At 39.8% G+C, this 20,358-nt stretch overlaps 1 protein-coding gene and 1 non-coding gene across 2 annotated transcripts; both read right to left on the bottom strand.

The window, feature by feature from the left end:
• Positions 1 to 14,050: 14,050 nt before the first annotated feature.
• RIN1 (P-loop containing nucleoside triphosphate hydrolases superfamily protein) lies at positions 14,051 to 17,989 on the bottom strand. The gene is made up of 12 exons (XM_078590721.1): positions 17,698 to 17,989; positions 17,385 to 17,573; positions 16,691 to 16,822; positions 16,024 to 16,173; positions 15,775 to 15,930; positions 15,472 to 15,606; positions 15,239 to 15,304; positions 15,048 to 15,154; positions 14,845 to 14,944; positions 14,665 to 14,756; positions 14,509 to 14,578; positions 14,051 to 14,427 (listed from the first exon to the last, which is right to left on the bottom strand). The coding sequence occupies exons 1-12, from the start codon at positions 17,782 to 17,784 to the stop codon at positions 14,338 to 14,340; spliced, it is 1,374 nt and encodes a 457-aa protein (XP_078446847.1). The 5' UTR covers positions 17,785 to 17,989; the 3' UTR covers positions 14,051 to 14,337.
• Positions 14,053 to 14,179, bottom strand: LOC144715960 (U11 spliceosomal RNA). The gene has a single exon (XR_013584785.1). It is a non-coding gene; the product is annotated as a U11 spliceosomal RNA (small nuclear RNA).
• Positions 17,990 to 20,358: the final 2,369 nt, after the last annotated feature.

The following is a 20,358-nucleotide window of genomic DNA, read 5'->3' as shown; positions in this document are numbered from 1 at the left end:
GATTCCATTTTAAGATTTTCTTGTTGGTCTACAGGCGCATTTACTCTAGTAATTGTCGTGTTAGGATATGGCCTCACGTAGTCCATCAGGCTCAACTTACCTTCCTCCTGCTGCGCCATAGCCGTTGCTCCGCGCTCAACGGGTCACTAAGATGACTAAAACATAAAAAATGTTCGCTATTGGCTCAAAGTGATAGTGGTTCGAGCTATTTGGATGCAACCAATCTCTAGTATCCCTAACTTGCTAACACAATGATAGACGCCATTAAAACAAGAAAGAACTAAATCACACATAAATTTTACTCTACGTCATGCTCACAGTGTTGAATTCCCTAAAAATACAAGATACATCCAACCAAATAGACGGAATTAAACTAAATTGTACAGTTTAGAGTCAACCTTTTACTCGTACACAAAGAACTCAACTCCACACGTGCAAGCCGCAGTAATTCAGTGAAATCATTAGCTCAAAAAACATAGACAAAGAACTAATTCAACTCTAAAAAGAATCAATAGCTAATGCTTGTGGGTCGAATAAACAATGCCCCTAAGCCCCCGACAATGAAGCCATTTGATGGGACAACAATTTGTGACTGTTAAATAAAACTTTATGCCTCAGAGGAAATAAAATAAGACTCGGTTAAATTAACAAATAAAACATTATATAGTGATGAGTCGAGGTAGAATCCATAGATAAATAGGTGTTTTCAGATAAAATATGCGCATAAGAGCAATAATTTCATAGAATTGGAAATAATGACAAATAAGTAGTGAAAACACAAAGAGAGATGAAATATCAGTCTAACGGATGCAAAATTATCAGAATCGGATCCATATCGAATGAAAAATCACAAATGTAGGAAGTCAGAATTAGAATTTGAAGGTTTTTTTTTAAACTAAGATTCAAAATTAAAACTAAACTTAAACCTAAATAAGAGATGATTTTGGTCAATCCGAGCATGTCAGATTGAGTTTGTCTTCACCACAAAGTCCCCGATTCAAGCCTGAGCATTTAGTCAAACACATGGTGACATTTGGTCCCCCTTTGTTCTTCGATGGTGGATCTCACCATCGATGCTTGCTCATGGCATTCTGATAGTTGATTTCACTATCAGCGCCACCTAAACTCATCGGGATCTCCTTCCTCTTCGATTTTGCCCAGAAAAACTAGAGAAGTTGGGTTTTTTTAAAGGAAAAAAGTGTCTCATGTTTTCTGTTTGGCCCTTATTAAGGGTGATTGCAGTCACTCCTGGTCTTCGGATCATTCTTAAGTGGGGGTGCGATCAACCAGGATTAGGCCACATCACCCCCACACAAAAAGGGGAGAACAAAGAGAGAGAAAGTGAGGAGAGAGAAAATTAGGTTTAGGAGAGGAAGAGAGAGGAGGAGGAGCCGCTGCTGTCGTCTGGTCATCGCCGTCGCCGCTGCGCCGTCGCTGCCACTGTGAGGCAGCCACCATGGCCTGGTCATGGCCACTGCCTCAATTGCAACATATGATCCCATCATGGGTGTTGCGACTGCGGTTGGTGACGCGGCTGCCACGGTTGATGCGACCTCCTTAGGTGCCACCTCCTCAGCTACCACTATTGCCTCAGCCGCTGCCGCCTCCCTATGCGTCGACTCCACCTGTGGGGCTGAGCGTTCAACTCTGCCCGTGGTGGGGAGCACAACTTTGAGTGCGACAGAGCGTGCAACTCTGCTCGAAGCTGAGCTTCTATCGTTGGCGCTGCCTTTGTTGGGACCATCTACAATAGCTTTCCTCGCGTGGTGCCATCTCGAGCGAAGCCATATGACCTGTAAACCAATTTTTATATCATCCGAAGGCTTCGAACTCATTCATCTTGCATTTCCAACCTAAGAAATTCACACATTCATAATCAGTGCCAAACTTAGCATACTAGTCTTGAAATGGTGCCACACTCGACATGCAACAAAGAAGAGCCGTGAAATTTCTTACATGCTTCCTGCAATCATAAAATCCAAAGAGAATGATTAATTCACAAAGATTTGACCTTGAGAAAAGTCAAACCTGTAAATCTCAACATATAAATTCAAGAAAATGAGCAAACATGTGATGTAATAGAATGAATGCTAAAATGATAAAATTATCAGATAACATGCATTAAATTTGTACAAATAACGAGTTCATATTGGTTATAAATGGTATTAATGGACATCATGATAGCATGTTATCAATACCCCGGTTACAAAATAAGATTCAGCTAGTGGGTAGCCGAGACACATAAGTAGGGTTGGCTCATAGAAGGCGAAGGGGAAGTGGTTGTTCACACAAGTAACTCATCACTCGATCCATGACTATAGTTCTTCAAACCAGTGATTTTAATATCTGTTATATCATCCTACCAGATATCCTTGCCATATGAGGATGGTCCACACATTTTTCTAAAATCCTAATTTTTACGATATAAAAAATGTTCAAGATCCGCTCTAGGAGCCAGTGTATTTATCTATACTCATGTTTATAGATAGATTATAATATCCCTCTGGTTCATGAAAACTTTAACGCCCAGCTTAGAATGATACATGAAGTTCTCTCCCTACTATTCCATGCATGGAAAATCACTGCATAAGACATGCATGAATTAAAAAATAAAGGAATTCTAGACCGTAGGGGCAATTCTTTGTCTTCATACATCATGATATCTTTTTTATTGTTCTGTCAGTTTTATGGTGATTCTGTATTATTATAATAGTAAATAAATCCAGATAAAAAAATCAAAAAATAAAGAACAAAATAAAAAATAATTTAAACAACTAACTTTATTGAAAGGAAGAACCTAAAAACAAAGTTTAACTCGTGACCTTGAAAACATGAGAAAGTTACTATCAATAGCCAAATGAAAACATTGATATGTCAAAAAAAATTTCCAGACTATCTTTACTCATTCTTTTGAAACGCATAAAGAGATTATTGGAGCAAGAAAAATAACATAATTAAAAAATATTTATGTTAGGTATAAATAAACATTTAATGAAACTTTTAAGTACGGAAGAGATATTCATGCCATCATATAAGATACATTTTTATTTTAATTTTAAATGGATCAATATAGTTTAATGGCATGTTATTTATTCATCCAACCATAAATGTGTTTTGATGAAACGATAGGGTCAATAAGTAATAGCTTTTTAATATTTAAAATCAACTTGGAATATTCAACATACCTAGAGAAAATAAATTTATCGTGCTTACCAAAAATAAATGATTCTGCCAATCAATATTTTTTTTAAATAACTGAATAAATATGGCTCAATAAATTCCCTTTTGACCTACAAAGTTAGAGCCATTCCAATTCCACGATCCTTTCTATTATCTAACAAATTATTCCCCTCACGAAAATCATCGCGTATGCTTAATAAACCATCATCTAAAAATAGATTATAACTGTCAGAAATAATTTGTTCTTCTTCACTATTGATCTTACTCTTAAATATTCATGAAAAATCTATCAAAGTGTCATTTTCATCATCCACAAACCATATGAGAGCATAAAAAATATGTAATATGATGCGTGCGAGTCAATATTAGCAAAAGATTCAAGATTTAGTGGATGGAAGATCACTGGTTTACCTGATGTGTAGTCCTTTTCATATTGGATGTTGTTTAGCTCTTCCTCTGGTTGTTGATGGCATGAATTTTGTTGAAATACAGGTGGAGGATCTCTATAACTTTCCCTTTGAAACTGGAAAAATAGATATTCCTCTTCTGCATGATCATAAGCACATCACATAGAATAATGTTAACAAAAAGACTAGCAATTCCATGACTTCCCTTCCCTCCATCAATGATTATTCTGGTCAGAGTTCATGCTATCATTTTCCTTTGTGGCAAGTTTCTTGATTAGCTCCTACATTTTGGTTTGCTGCTGCATCATCTTGGAAATCAATAATTTCAATGAGAATATTGTGCTTGTTGAAAATGACTTGAAGATAAAGCTTGAATGAGGATTTGAGTGCCACAATTTTCTCTCATATTTGGTTTTCTCTCTCCTCTGATTTTATCTCTTTGTAATCTGTGGTAGATATCCAGCATGGCACAGAATTAGATGGAGAATGTAAAAATTCAAAAAAATCCTTTAAAATATTAAAATGAACAAATTACTTCTTATAACATATTTAATTATTTTCCTTAGCAATTTAATGCTAGAAACTTACATAAATATCATACTTCAGGAAAAATCAGAATTTTATTTTAAAATTTAATAAAAAATATATAATTAATTTTATGTCATAAAAGTGAATTCGAGTACTAAAAATTACAGAAAAATAATCAATAATTCTTTAATCATTTATAAGTAGAGTTATCCCCCAATGACCAAATCATAACATTCATATAAAAGTCATTCATATATGATCATCATAATTTGTATGCATCTGAATAGGTCAAATGATCAATATTCTCATAAATCATTCATAAAAATAGTGGTTGTTACATTAATGTTATTCAAAGATTATTAAATAAATTTTTATTTATGAAAGCAGGACCTTACATTATTTAGGAATTTTCCATAGGCTATAATGAAATTTCAAGATTTATAGATTTTTACGGATTCTCGATATGTAATGGACTTATTGCATCCAAAATATGAATCAATATTTTGATCATCCTTGCTTAAATTAGTTATTCCATGTTGATATTCTTTAATCGTTATACTTAGTTTTTCACTGATAATCCCAATTTTGGTTTGAAGTTACACTATCATACAATGAAACTAATTGTTCCATTATCATTTCAAATTGGATACCATGAGGCAAGACATAGAAAATTTTGGAAGAAGCAGAAGGAATTCTCAAATATTTCATGGATAGAGCTCATAAAACTTCAAACTAAATACATTTTTACAATGGAATTAAGCATCTTATTAATTATTTTTCTTCTAATGGTTATGATTGGTAATATACGTGAGAAATATATTTATTTCCCTCTCTGTAAATAGATTTGACTTTGATTTTGTCTGGAAAATATGTTTGATAATATATGAGTCACAGAGCATGTTGGGAGAGGAGGAAGCAAACTAATAGGCAAATGGATGAGATCTAATTATTTGTATGCACATAGTGGGTCAATGGGCTGCATTAATGGAATGTGATAATTGGCTCAATTGGGATAGGGACAATCTCATGGAAGGCATTGTTGGGTTCTAGTGCATTGGTTGAATGATAGGGACCTATTTTCTATGCAGCATAAACATTCATATCTCAAAAAGGATATCTGATATCTATTACTTCATATTTACCTTGTGGGGAACTTGTGACTTCCTCACTTTGAGATTGATCTGATGCCTTTCATGTACCAGAACTCTAGAAGTATCCACGCAATAAAGTTGCTCATGGATATCCACTTCTTTTTCTCCAATTCTTCTTAAAAATCTTGTAGACATTCCCACCATAAAGACTATCTTCTTGGATGCATGGAGAAAAGCTCAGAATGAAGAGGGGAAGGGTGGGGAGGGCACCCAGCGCTAGTTGTCTTGGGCTCCTTACATGGATGCCCCTTTCCCTATTTATATTTTACTTAATAATTATCTCAAAAACCCATCAGATGAAATATATACACCAATGCTCCTATGATCTTATGCGTGCAACCCACCAGGCCCACATATCATTCTAGTTAATACCTTTAGCGGCCCAATAACAATTAGTACCAAACCTTATTTATTAACTATATCAAGATATAGATTAATTCATTGAGGATCAATGTAACCCAATTGATAGGCTAATTTTCCAGCCCATGGAGTGCTAAGCTACACCTCGTGCCCTAAAGGATACCGAGTAGTGTTCAAACTTTCTCATGGAACCTTTACCATCATCAGTTTTTGTATATGTATAATCCTTCATCCCAATGAGACTCCTGAATGACTTAGTGTATGGTTAATCATCAAACCTTACTCCGTCATTTGATTAGTATTGATGCATAAAAATGATCATCATAGAAGGCCTTCTTTAATTATGATCAGATCATAATACAGTGATCACTAGACTTTAAAAATGTATTCTAAGTATTCCCATCGATCGATATTTGAGATGCACGTAAAATTATTCGAGTATAATATCACTATCCGATCCTACTTATTCGATAAGTTTAATTGATCATGTCTCTATAGTGTGGTGATACTAGGGATAGATAATGGGTGCTCTTTGGAGAAAGAGTTCAATAAATTGATCCAAAGAATCCCTGAATGATATTATACCTAAACGTCAATACGGTTTATTCATGTCAAAGTTGTATAAGTGATCCTTTGACTTGAGGCACCAAGGACATCTCATGGATGGATGAGAACATTTTAACTACGACTTACGAGCCTTTGATCATGGGATTCAGATAAGTCATAGCTTTGTAGTAAGCAGCTCACGGAGATGATTGAGTGGTGAAGACGGTATTATCCGCCCTTGATATACGAGAAGATTGACTCAAGAAAGATGATGCAGCTAAATCCTATTGGGTTCTGGTGACTTGGTTCAATCATGGAAAATATAACGCCAATGGAGAGTTAGAGGTGATGACTGCAAATGGAGGATTGGAAAACTTCTTGTCAAGGATGGGAAGTTTTCCAAAGGATAAAGTGCCCCCTCATCCATCTTAAATCAATATTTTGAGGCACACCTTTACAGAAATTATGTTAATCAATGTTGTTTCTTGATGTTATCCTTACACCTTTTGCTCCTAAAGCCACAAGTTATCTTCAAGCTAGGTTTACATAATAAATTTCTACAATAATTTATTTGACTTATTTCTTATTCATCTGAATCTGAATTGACTTTATAGCATTCCATTTAATTTTCATCGACTTCTTATCAGATTCTTCTAAATTTGTTCCTTCTACAACTAAAGTTGTGCATGCCTGTAAACTTAGGCCTTCTTGATTTCATAATGTATTTTTCTAAGGATTATGTCATGTAAGAACTTGATCTTGCACCAAGATAATACTCCATTTCCCTTCCCGAAGGTTTCAAATTTTTAGAGTAAAAGTTTGATTTGTCTAAGAAAGATAGGCTTGAATTTTTTAATTGAATATTCAGATAAAGAAAGAAATGAAAGAATTAAATCACTCAAGGAGAAAGTTTATGCAAGAATTTGTGTGACGGTCATAGGAACATTAGATTACTATATACTTAAGCTCTGTGTGTTTATGTTAGAGAGATTTTCCAAAGGCACGACTTTAGGCGCGAGTTTTTGAGATAGGGCGGGTATGAAATAAATTTTTATATATAATCTACATGTTACCAACAATTTAACTATTAAACATATAGAAGTTTACTGTAATGTTGGAATCTAAAGATAACCTCCTAAGGAACCTCTTATTCCCCATCTTTTTCACCCCCTCTGATGGCGCGTCACCACCGGTCGTCATCGAGCCAGCAGAAGAGGAGCAGCAGGACTTCCCCGACTCAGCACCCGAGGAGCCGGCACTACCCAGCTCGCCACCGAGACGAGTCCAGCCACCACGACGAGCCGCCGCAGCAACACGGGATCCCGCATTCCGTTACTCGGCATGACGCGGACGCCGACCACCGGAGCACACCGTTACAGTCGGTTACTTTATCTTATAGTTTTTCCCTTTATTCGTATTGTCGTGTAGCGGGGGAAGGGCCCATAGGCGGAACCCTTTTCCCCCTTTTTCTTTTATGTTGGGCCTGACAAGCCCGTTTCCTATTTCTTGCTTATTTTCTCTCCTTTTTTCTGTTGTGTTATTGGACTAAGGAAGGGCCATCTCACCCATATATAAGGGGAAGAGGTGGGCGCTTCCCTTACCTTGACATAATTTTTGAAGAATTGCACTTTGAGAAAGAAGGGTCAGGTCGTGGAGAAGAAGAGAAGAAAGAAGAAGAAGAGGAGAAAGAAGAAGAAGAAGAGAGGAAGAAGAGAAGGGAGAGGAAGGAAAGGGAAGAGGAAGGAAAGGGAGAGGAAGGAGGAAGGGAGCCGCCGCCGCCGCCGCCGTCGCGCGCCGCCCCCACATGCCCGCCGCCGTTCGCGCGCCGCCCAGCGCCTGCCGTTCGGCGCGCGCCCGCCGCCGCGCCGACCGCGCGCCCGCCGCCGCGCCGACCGCGCGCCCGCCGCCGCGCCGACCGCGCGCCCGCCGCCGCGCCGACCGCGCGCCCGCCGCCGCGCCGACCGCGCGCCCGCCGCCGCGCCGACCGCGCGCCCGCCGCCGCGCCGTCGCGCGCCGCCGTGCCCGACCGCGCGCCCGCGCCCGCGCCGCGCGCCCGCCGCCCGCGCCGACGCGCGCCGCCGCCCGCGCCGCGCGCCCGCCGCCCGCGCCGCGCGCCCGCCCTGCCGTCAGCGCTGCGCCGCCCGTCGCATCGTGCGCCGTCTGCTGCGCCCGCTGGCCGTGCTCACCGGTGCCTTAGGCGCCTGGCCGTGTGCCACCGTCCTCGCGATGTGCCCGCCGTCCGTGATCCGCGCGACGCTGGGGTTCCCGTTTCGCTCACACGGACGCCGCCGCCCCTCCGCACCAGTCAACCTCCGGCGCCCCCGACAACTCCCTCCTCCGGAACCAGTTGGTACGAAGATCCCGTCGCCAGCGCGACGAAGGTACTCTGCTTCACTCGCCCCTTTACGTCATTTATTTCCTTCAGTATTCTTTCGTATTGCTCCACCGCGCTCGGGTTAGATAGGTGAGTGAGACAGATTGAGAGTACGACGAAACAAAGACGGCGTCTTACCTGTCGGTGCAGTCGGGGCGCCCGGCCGTGTGAGCATTCCAGTGGGAGTTACCCCATTCGACGGTGTGCGCGCCCTCGACCCGCCTCGGACGACTTGGAGGGCTGGTTCAACCTAGCTAGGCGACCCATCCCCGCTCCGGATTGGCTCTCATAGCTTGTCGGCGCATTGCACGTACCATAGTCGGACCATCATCCTCGTTATCGTCATACATGCATTTCTGTTCTCCACATATCCATCGGTTGACGTCGTGGACGTAAATCGATTAGTTAGTGATACGACACCGAGTTCCTACCCTCGGTGACGGTCGGACGCCGTTGAGACGACGTCCGGCATCACCCTCCCTTCAACAAAATGATTATATTGACTCATCCCACTAATCAATGGTGAGATATGTTAGGTTCGAAAGGTCTAGATCTGGATGAAGAATTCTAAACAATATGCCACATAAGATTTAAATGGAATCAAACATACGTTAATAAAACATGAAATGGATCTCCTAAGCATGGATTACATCCAAGATATCTTCTATTCGAGAGCAAGACAAGTCAAGTTGCTCATGAGTGCAGCCTCTAGACGTATCCACACAATCCTCAGCATATTGAATCTCCTCCTTCACCTTAACAAGCTCTGTTCACCCTCTTTCGTCGTCGTTATGCCATCCCAATCGCATCGAGAGTTGAAAGGAGGTGTGGGGAGAAGGGAGAAGAAGGAGAAGGCCCCTAAACAATTCTGGTATGGGTAAATTTAGTTCAAGGCCTTAAGAATATCTTCATGAAACCCCCCAAACTTAAGAATATCTTTCGACGTCCAAAGATCATTTGTGTGTGACCCTCTAGGCTCGTGTATCACTTTAGTTTATGACTCAAAAGGCCCAAGAACTTTTATTAGCCTTCCATATTAATTAACTATATCATCATATAGATTAATTAATGTCAGGTCGATTTAACACAGTCAATAGGTTGAGTCTCCAACATGTGGGGTGCCAAGCTACACCTTGTGCTCTAGAAGATACAAAGAAGTGTGTATCGACTCACTCATGGAGCTTGTTCATCATTCATTAGCATGTATAGTCCCTCATTCAATAGACGCTCTTAGGATGACTTAGGGTATGTCAACTATCAAACCCTAATCGATCATCCGAGTTAGTATTGATGCGTTAAGAAATCATTGGAGAACTATTCTCTGATATTTCATTGCCTTGACCAAGGACTTCATTGCCTTATCTTCGTAGAGTTGTTACCTTTTACACTATGGGCGCACAATCCATTCTTCACCACTCAATCATCTTCGTGAACTTCTTGATGTACCTGAACTAAGACTATTTAGAATCCCATGACCAGAAACTCATACATCATACTCAAAGTACAATTGTCCTTCCACAAGATGTCTTTGGTATCTAAGGTCAAAGGACCACTTACACAATAGTGAACCTGATTTACAGTTTGGTATAATATCATTCAGGGATTTGTACAGATCAATGCACTGAACTCTTTCCGCTAAAGACCACCCAATAATGGCTACGAGAACAACCATACTCATCATATGAGTGAGGCAAGATAGTGCTATTCTATCTAGATACTCCAATTTCCTTCTCAAGTATCATTCAAATAGGAATATTTAGAACACATGCTTAAAGATTAGTGAACTCCGTATTAAGATCTCATCATAATTCACTAATTTTGATCATGTATTCATAGACTTCATTATAAGTATCACACATGCACTATAATGAATATGTTCTATTAATGAACGTGGAAGGAAATATTGAATATGTGATTGGCTTGCTGGACACATATATTTCCATTAAGATCCCCATTCCGGACGTCAAGGACAGCCCCAACTTTTCTATATCAGGCGGCGTCGTCTCCGGTGATCCCAATCTCTTCATGTTGGGACTCGGTAGTACATTGCTTCACCAACAACTACATGGGGATAATCACGTGCTGATCATCATGCATCCCTCACCAGAAGGTTACACAACATACAGATCATCATCACCAGCATCTTGGTTCATCCACAAAACTCTTCTACCCTTCACGCATTCTCACCTTCTCTCTAAAGTCTTGTCTGTTCAGAGAACTGTCTTCATATCTATTTTGGGTTCTTGAATGACCAGGAGGGCCAGACTGGAAGTCGTTTTGTTTGGAAGGCTCTCTTACTCTCCTCAAGAGATTTTACAAACACCATAGTTGATTCAATCAATAAGATACTCAGTTCACTCATGATGTGGTACCTCAAGGAGAACTATTGGTATTCATGTTGAAGTATGGAGGTTATCTTTATCGTAACCTCATAACCTTCTACGATGAAGATGTGTACTGAATTTATCTTTAGAGAATTTATGATAGAAAAGAAGGATAAGGGCTGCATGGAGGTAGTTATGGTAATGTCAGCTGATGTATGAAGGCAGGTGTTGGCCAACTCTGAGGTTCTGAAGGAATGCCATATAAGTAAGCAAAGGAAAAGTTCTAAGTATCTAGCAGAGACTTCCCATATTTTTTGTGTTTCAGATATTTCCTTTATCTAAGCTACATTAATGGAAAACTAATCTGCTTGTCTTGGTGTAATACGCACTCATCAAATTGGTGTTAAAATTTATAACTGATCAGGTGTTCTCATCCTTTAGAGGATTTGGAATTCCTCTTCTAACTCGTCCCAGAATTGGCTTTATGCCAAAGAACAATAACAAAAACATAGGAGACAGTTTTTCAACAGAACTAAAAGGTGCCTCCATAGGTGGGAATCTTTACAACAAACAGACTATGTTTAAACCAAGATAACAATAAAAATAACTTTTGTCCCAATTCATATTTATGACATCATAAATTTAGCAGCTCCGGCCTCATACTGTCTTCCCCGTTACCTTTTTTGCAAAAAAACCACTCCATGATGGTAAAGTCTCATCTTTTATCTTGACTGAAGTGACAATAGTCACATTGAACCTTTGCATTTTCTCAAAGATCTAAAAAAAGTCATAGTGAGAACTTTAAATCTCAGCTTCCATCAAGAATTTAATGGGGTTTTCCCTTATTTCAACTAGAGAATCAAATAGAGACATTATTGTCCTCATTCAAAAAATGTACAAGTTTCTAGGCTAGCTTTGTCTTTTATCCTCTCAATATTCATATGGATAATTTTATAGGAGCATCTTGGGAGGGGGGCAAATCACTTCAAATCTGCCCCAACTCTAGTTGGCCAGGAAGAACGTAGAAGATCTCCGAAGTAAAATTTTCTTGAAGTTTTTGGATTCATTTGCTGAGTTTGTTCTTCGTTTATTGATGATCTTCTTTGTTTTTTTGTTAAAATGCCTAGCTTCGAAAGATATCCCTTCTTGAGTAGATATCATTTGGGGAAAGCATGATTACAGTTCAAGCGTGCATACAGAAAGTCCCCAAAAAGTAGATAGGTGTCTCTCATTGGTATGATCATTGCTCAAAAATCTAATTCTTCATAGTTATTTATTATTTTTCCATTAAAAATCATGTGATCTTGTCAATTTTTCCCTCTAATTGGAGAGAAAGTTTACAAAGGTATAATTCTATCATCCCTTCTCTCCCGTCCTCTTAGGCTTTGATCTTTTAAGGATCACTGAGTCCTAAATTATCAATACCATTACTATTCTTCCCTTTGGAGACCTAACAATGAAGGGGAAGTTCAGGTCAGCCTAAATTACCCATCTCATCTCACATTCTCTTCCTCCCTCTTAAGCATCATCCACGCGTGCTAACTTTATCCCTATCTCACTCATAAATTACATTTCATATTTTACATCTCCCCCTCTCTGTAGATCGACCCCTTCTCAGTCTACACTTCGTAGCTTGAAAAACGGAGAAACATGCATATTAATTCACAAGTCTAGAACTAAATGACTCGATTAAATTGCATTAATCAGATACCAAATTTAGTCTTCTCAGGTCCAATATGCTTTTGGAATCTGGGAAAATGGATGCAGGTGTATGCCATAAAAGTGATCAAATGTCATGCCTTCATTGGATGAACACGATCTATGTTTGTATGCATGAAGACCACTGGAAGCATAATTTCTTTCATTATCTGTCATATACTCATTGAGAAATAAAATAGGAATGTTATCTTTGATAAAGGAAATGCCAAAAAATACCTTCTCCATGAAGGGATTTGGGAGAAACAACCTGTTTACTATTAGGAATACAAATCTATAGAAAGGGCTTGGAGATACTCTCCCAAGGACCAATTCAAGGTTGAAATTAGTTATCCACAAGGTAATGTGATTATTTTATATTTTTTAAGATTAATTCTGGATTTATTTACTCCTTTCTCTTAAAGAAAAAGTATGTTCAGTACTCAATCAAAACCCATAACACACCATAACTGAACCAGAAAAGGTCCATGACATACAGCTCCAACCTTTCAAAGCTAACATTGAAATAAGACTTTAGTTTTTCCAGGATCTGATGACCACTTGGACTTTTTAGTTCCCTGGACCAAGGTCCATTTACTTCATCTCATCTATAAGAAGCTGTTTATCTCCTCCCTATAGGATGAGATCAAAACGCGGTGCAAGCTGCAAGACCTTCTCCTCGGAGAATGAGATGGTTCTCATTCCATTGTGTCCTATGTACCCTCGCATCAGTGGTAAGTCGCTATAAGTTGGGCCATAGTCGTGGGCCATATCAATTTTTGGCCCCATGATGCTGCTTGGGTCCCTGTCAAGGAGACACTTGGGTCCTTGGTTAGAGCAGAGTCCAAAAACCTGGGGGTAACTATGCTCAGAGCACACTGATTGGCCAACGTTGGGAGACATATCCTCAATAATCGGCTGGCCTTATTTTCCCTTGCTTCCCATCAATTAAAATATTATTCCATGGGAAAATAATGATAACCTGACTGGTACACTGAAGACAGACAGCATTACTATTTTCAGTTTAACTGGGATTTTGGACATGGATATTTTAATTCTCTGTAGTCTGGTCTAGTCTGTTAAAAATTATATCAGCAAACTCCAAAGGTATTGTACATAGACTTGTTTTATCGTTAATACCCATTTCTGCGCGCTAAATTTTGATCCAATATGACTTGAATGAGTTTATGATCCAGCAAAAGATGCATTTTCAATGTTCATGACCTCTTGGTGTCAGAGTTTTTCTCTGCTCAGGAATCAGGAGGAAAAAGACGTCACTAAAGTTACCAATCGAATGTTAATCCTCCTGATCAATTATTCTGGACCATTTCATATTATGGCCTACAATTATTACTTGTTACGTATTAGTCTCCACTTTATCATTCAGACGCTTTGGAAATCATTTTTCTTCACATGCACCTCGAAAATTTTTGAAATTTGTATTCAACTTCAAATTTTCGTAGTATATTACTTGTACATTAAGAATTGGGAGGGTCGGCCGGGCGAGCCAACCCCATTGGGGCCCACAAATTATGTCGGCCATATGTCTTGATAGCCATACAGCACCCGCCGACGAAGGACGGGAGTGGCACATTTAGCCAACCGACCCTTTTAATCCTCTGCGGTTGCACGGTAATTCAATATATTATCATTCAACGGTAAAGTTCCTAAAATTCCCGATATGGGTTTTAATATACGCCGGCAACGGCAATAGGTTGCGGAAGTGTTCTTGCAGATGGCGAGCCGAGGACAAAGACAGAAAACCTTGCTCGTCAGATGATGTATCTCTCTTGTTGTTCTTGAAGAAGCTTGGCGGAGGATTTCGCGTCCAGGTAGAGCGCAGCGACCTCTTCGATGTCCGCCTGCGATGAAAAGGAGGGTCTCAGATGGCCAATCCAGATCGTGATTGTGCACAAGAATCAGTAAAACCTACAAAACAACACCTTGCACATCTTGTCCCGGCCGTTCATCCGAGAGACGATGCTCGCCGGAGACATCAACTGCACCGCGTGCCTGCGACGATTCAAGATTTTTAGGGTTCAGGCAGAAGAAAAGTAAGATTTTTTCTATGATTCGCCAGAGAGGATCAGAGAGAGGACCTAAGGGAAGCTCGCTGTCCGATTTCCCCAAGGTAGGCGAGACTTTCTTCGTCGATGACCAGTTCTTCCACTTGTGCTCGGATCGCCAATATCTTCCCCCCAAAAAGGAATTTAAACTCTCTATTTTTTCAATGTGAAATAAAGAATCAGAGATTGGATAGGATTCGGGGTAATCCGAACCTGAATCATTTCCGTGAGCCCGTAGGTTTCTGTCCGGACAATCACCAGCCGATCGAGCAAGTCGACGGGGATGCCGTGCGGACTGCTAATATCCGTTCCCCTTCAAAAACAATAACCAAAATGAAAATCCCCAGAAATCAAAGCATGAAAATAGAAATGATTCATTAATAATCAACGGTTTGGTCTTTAGAAAATTGACCCACCGCACGTTACAGATTCCTCTGTTGGTGGCAAATATTACGATGGGAGAAAGTGCGCTCTCCAAAGCCCGGTTAAGGTATGAGAAGCACTCCATATCAAGCATGTGAACCTAAACACCAATAAAAAATTATAAAAATTATGTCGACCCAGAAGAAAAGAAAACTTTTAATGGGTCATAGCATTGATTGCGTACTTCATCGATAAATAGGACACCAGGAACAAGCTCGGCTACACCTTCGTCGATATATCTGTTTACCACCTGAAAAAAAAGGCTCGGGAAGGAATCAAAATAAAACCAAAATGACCAAAAAACAACTCATGGTGGTTAGAATATTCGTGCGCTATAACAACAACATACCCAGGCTAATGATTTTACTTAACTACCATGATTTTCATCTAGATACAAAGAAGTTTCAACCCAAGTACCTTGTTTATCTCCTGCCGTAGCTTCTCTGTGATTTCAGTCTTCCTGGGCTTCATCATCTGACCCATTAGTGATAATATGTCCTGACCACCCTGTGGACGAGCATTGGCAGCGTCTAGATCGTGAAGCGTGACATCCTGGTAAAATTAAAAAAGATCATCATCGACAAAAATAAAAACTAAAAGTAACATAAGAAATTAAAAAACATTAATGAATATAATTTTGATTGTCCAAGGTGATTAAAGGAAAAGGGCTGATTTCTTTCTTTCAAGAAAAAACAGTATTTCTTTCTTTAGCAGTAGTACCTGAACAATCTCTTTCTTTTTATGAACTTCGCCCTTCGGGAGGGGGACATATTCTTCAGCTTCAAGATCAAACTCGGTGGCAAAAGCGTCACTTCTGCCAACTCTCTTGACTGCCCCGCTGTTGGCTTCAATATATATGACATCCCCTACGGCGACCTAAAACATCATTCCCAAATTGGCATTGATCGACACTATGTACAGATATGGATGATCCCACACCAAGTGTATGAAAAAGTTGACTACTCTCACCTTTTCTTTGATTAAAGCGTCATAAATAGTGGGATCAAGCTTCAGCTGCTTCGTTCCTTTCACTGTTTTAAGCCCTATGATGACGTGGCTTATGCTCCGACCATAGCCACCCGTGACACTCCCTGTTTCTTCTGGCGAAAGCTCAGTCACCTGGTACAAAAGATGAATCTGTTAGGATCAATGTATGTGATCTATGATAAAATTTATCATGGCCATTCAATCTCTGCCATCGCCATCCTCTACAGCTCGAGTGATGATGACTATTTCATCATCATCGTCATACTGGTCACAGATAAATTGATAATGATGATGATGATGATGATGATGACTTAGTGTCATCAGAGCAAGATTAGCACAGCTTTTGTCCTCTCGCCATCGTCATCCGAGACCGGAACCACTAGCTAGGTGCCTAACTCTTGAAGGAGGTTGGCGTTCCCCATTAAATATAGGCAGCCATGGCTGACAAGGGAAGAGAAGAAATCATGAACTGGGCGGGAGAACCCTGTTAAACACAACTTTGTAGACATAATTCCTTGATGGAGGCCTACACCAAGTCTCCATCAGAATCAAAATGTAAGTTGAAGAAAAAAATATTTTAATTTGAAATAGTAGAGCTCTATGAGAGTACCAACTTAAGTGAAAACCAAGAGAGAAGACGACCCCTTACCTCTCCTTCATAGACTTCTTTGTTCTCTTTGATGCGCAGACCAATAGACCTGCGGAAGTTCTCCATGAGCACCTCTGTTTTCTTGACCTCTGATGAGTAGACTTCGGACCCAACCATTGGGCAAAAGGGAACCTGATAAATAAATAAATAAACTCGGCTTCATAAATAAACAAGCGTTTGCAATAGGCACGGAGACCTCATTTTTTCATAGAAATATGAGTTGTTGATTTATAAGAGAAACAGTCTATCTTTCTAGATTAAAAAGGTCTCGGAAACAGATACTAACTACTATTGCTACCAAAAAAAATCGTCGTGAGCCCTTTTTAAACAATGAGAAACAATTTTCGAGAACCGATCATCAGACTGCATTTCTACTTCTAGCTTTGTTAGCGTGAAAAAATAAATTTGGCAAAAGAAACATTAGTGGAAAAGAGATCACGAGCAAACATCTTGGCTTTGGCATTTCACGACATCAACTATAAATCAACTTCCAATATTCAAACAAAAGAATAACCTACCCCTAATGGTATTTTCCAATCATCAATCAAGGTCACGGAAATAAGGAAAATAGAAGAGGAAATCGACCTAAAAAAAATACGCGCAGTACGTACTCACAGAAAGCCCTCTTCCGAATACCAGGTCTTTGATTTCGACAGCGGGGAATCATCAAGAACACGAAGAGAAAAAGGCCTACCTTGCTGCCAAGTTCTTGGGCGATGCCGAGGGCTAAAGCGGTTTTCCCAGTGCTTGGAGGACCCGCAAGGAGGAGTGCTCTGCCCGCCATCTTCTTCTGTCTGATCATATCAACGACCAATCCAGCAGCTTCTCTGGCGCCGGCTTGACCTACGAAGCCAGCAGCCATCGGGAGTGCCCTCCCGCTAGCCTGAGAGAATGATCACAATCATCAAATTCTAGAAAAAGGGCCAAAGATTGATTACAATGGTAACATGGCAAGAAGATTGAAGAACAGAGGGATAGAAAATCGTCAAGAAAAAGAAGAGACTGACTTCGAGGCCGAGCCCCTTGATATGCGTGTGAGTAGCGATCCTCTGTTTCTTCGTAGTGGACTGCACCTCCTCTATTTTCATGGCCATCTCTGCGAAACCCTTCTCGGCTTTCGTCCGCAGGAAGAAGGGTTCTTGGAGATGGACGCGAGAAATGAGGGGAGGCGGTGGGCCGAGAAGGAAACGATGCTTACACCCTTGTATCGAGTTTCCTGCTGTATGAACGAAGGCAGAGGCGGGGTTTCTGCTCTCGCTACAACCCTGAAAAGAGGCAACTTTGGCCAGTGGTGGCGCCCCCGCGTAGTTTTAAATAGTGGGCAAAGGTAAGAACCATGTTAGGGTGAGTTAAAGAAGCCGGACTCGTTCATCTTCTATGTTCAGGAAGAATTTGGACAAGATCATGCAGATGTGTGAGAAATCATAATAGTTGATTCAGCCCAGACACATTCTAATGCGGGACACGAAAATGGACTTCATGAAATTAATGAATTAACACACTTATATATATATTTAATCATGTGTTCCTTGAGGGTGTGATCAGAATTCGGTTTAATCCTATAGAAGGGGACTAAGTCAATAGAGCAAGGATTTAACAAAGACAATTTGGTAATACTTGTGATATTCCAAATTAACGGGAATAGGAGATTTGAGATGGACGACCAAAGTTTAGCACACGATAACTTCAAATTAAACAATCACTGAGAGCAAATTAACCATTATCATGGACCACGATTATCTCAAAGTTAAGGTGACACAAGGTACCTTAGTGATGGGAGCCAGTAGCTTGGACGTTCTGATGTTGAATGGCCTTGATTGACGTTGATCTGCAGCTCCACGAGCAGGTGTGAATAAAGAGAGGGGAATGTGTGGAAAAGCGGATAAAAGGAAGTGTGAGATTTGATCTGCTCGAGAGGATGTTGATGTGTAATGTGAAAGGGGTGGAGATGAAATGTGGAGAATGATTTACAAATTGGATGGGACAAGGAGTGGGAATTAATGAAGTTAAGAAGAAGGGAGACAATGAGAACTAGATGGGGATGATGAGGTGAGATGAAGGGGTGGTTCAATGATGGGGATAAGATGATAGGGAAATGAGGGAGATGACAAAGTATGGAGAAAGAGAAAGGAATAACCCAACAGGAGTTGACAATGTTGAAGAAGAGAAGCCGTCGTAGTCGTTCCGTTGACGCTCTGTTGCCGTAATTGCCAGAAAATCACCACGGAATCACTCTTTTCTCACAAATATAGATCAGGGTTGCGGCTGGGACGGTTTTCCCGTTCCCGGATGGAAAAATTGTCCTGTCCGAGGGCATGGACAAAATTCGGGACTAAAATTCATCCGGGGGAACACTAGACGGGACGGTTTACGTCCGACAGGATGAAAAAACCGTCCATCCGGAAGACCCAGACGGTGGACGAACGAATGCTGGACGAATTAGTAATTAAATTCATTGATTGAATTCCCCAAAAATTATATGGCTTTCCAAGAAAATGTGGAAAATTCAATATTTAAGCCGTCATTAATTATGAATAATATTTGTTTTTATACATGTCGTTAACATTTTATTATAGTATTTAATTTGCGACAAATGAGTACTTTAATAGATAATTAGGGTAAAATCTGATTTTCACAGACCATTTATCCTTTGATTAATTTCCCAAAAATGCGATATAATTATAGAGAGTTATAGAAATTTCATTATTTAATCCCCAGCATCATAAAATTATTTTTATTACAATGGTGTCTTTTTGCAAGTTAATTATTGAAATCTTCGTAAAACTTAATTCTGAAAAATTCAATAGATTTTTACATAATAGAAAGTTGCAGCTAAATTTCATTATTTAAATTATAGATAAACGTAGAAATTTCATTATTTAATCCCCAGTTTTGTCAATCTTAGAAATAGTGTTTGAAGAAGTCATTTCCATTTTACAAAGATGGGTATTCCATCATGGAATTTCCATGCTTAAATATGTCACATGGTATGCATAATTGAACAGATATGTTAAATACTCTTATCCCGATCTAAAATTGAAATGGCTAAATATGTTGTAAAAGAAAATTGCAGATATTTCTTACGTCCACCCTTTGAAATGTCCATTGGACTTAAAGGAAAAGCACACTGACTAAAATGTAAAAATTGTTTTTCAGAGTAAGGCTAGATGTGGCGTTTATCCATCACATCAAAGGTGAACAAAAAAATAGGCAGTGTTTTTTCAGAATCTGAGACAAAATAATGATGTAGAGTTCACGCAGCCATCCATCCAGCTCACTCAAAATCACCTTCACTGCGGTGTAGAATGGCGGTGTTGAGATGGCCTTCTCATCTCTTGTGGTTTTAGGCAGTCCACACTGAAACCAGATCAACGACATATGGAAACAAACTAAGATTGTTAATTCAAACAGGAAAGAAGAATCTGAATGTGATCTATGGGTAATGAAGATTGATTGATGCAAATTGCTTCCGATGGAAAATGATTGACTAGCTTTTTTAAAAATGTCTCATCCTAGTTCTGAAAGTAAAGGACAGCCTTAAAAATTTTGATTCAGAAAACGTAAAGGACAAAGTTCGATTCATTATTGAGTAAATTGTTTCAGATGTAAAGATGGTATATCCTAAGCATTGTTTGATTATTTTCTTGATCAAAGTTGACAAAGCTCCA

This window comes from Wolffia australiana, chromosome 19 (assembly GCF_029677425.1).
Source record: "Wolffia australiana isolate 7733 chromosome 19, ASM2967742v1".
Lineage (NCBI taxonomy): Eukaryota > Viridiplantae > Streptophyta > Magnoliopsida > Alismatales > Araceae > Wolffia > Wolffia australiana.
Note: the sequence above shows the minus strand (reverse complement) of the source record. Positions and strands in the feature narration are given on the sequence as shown.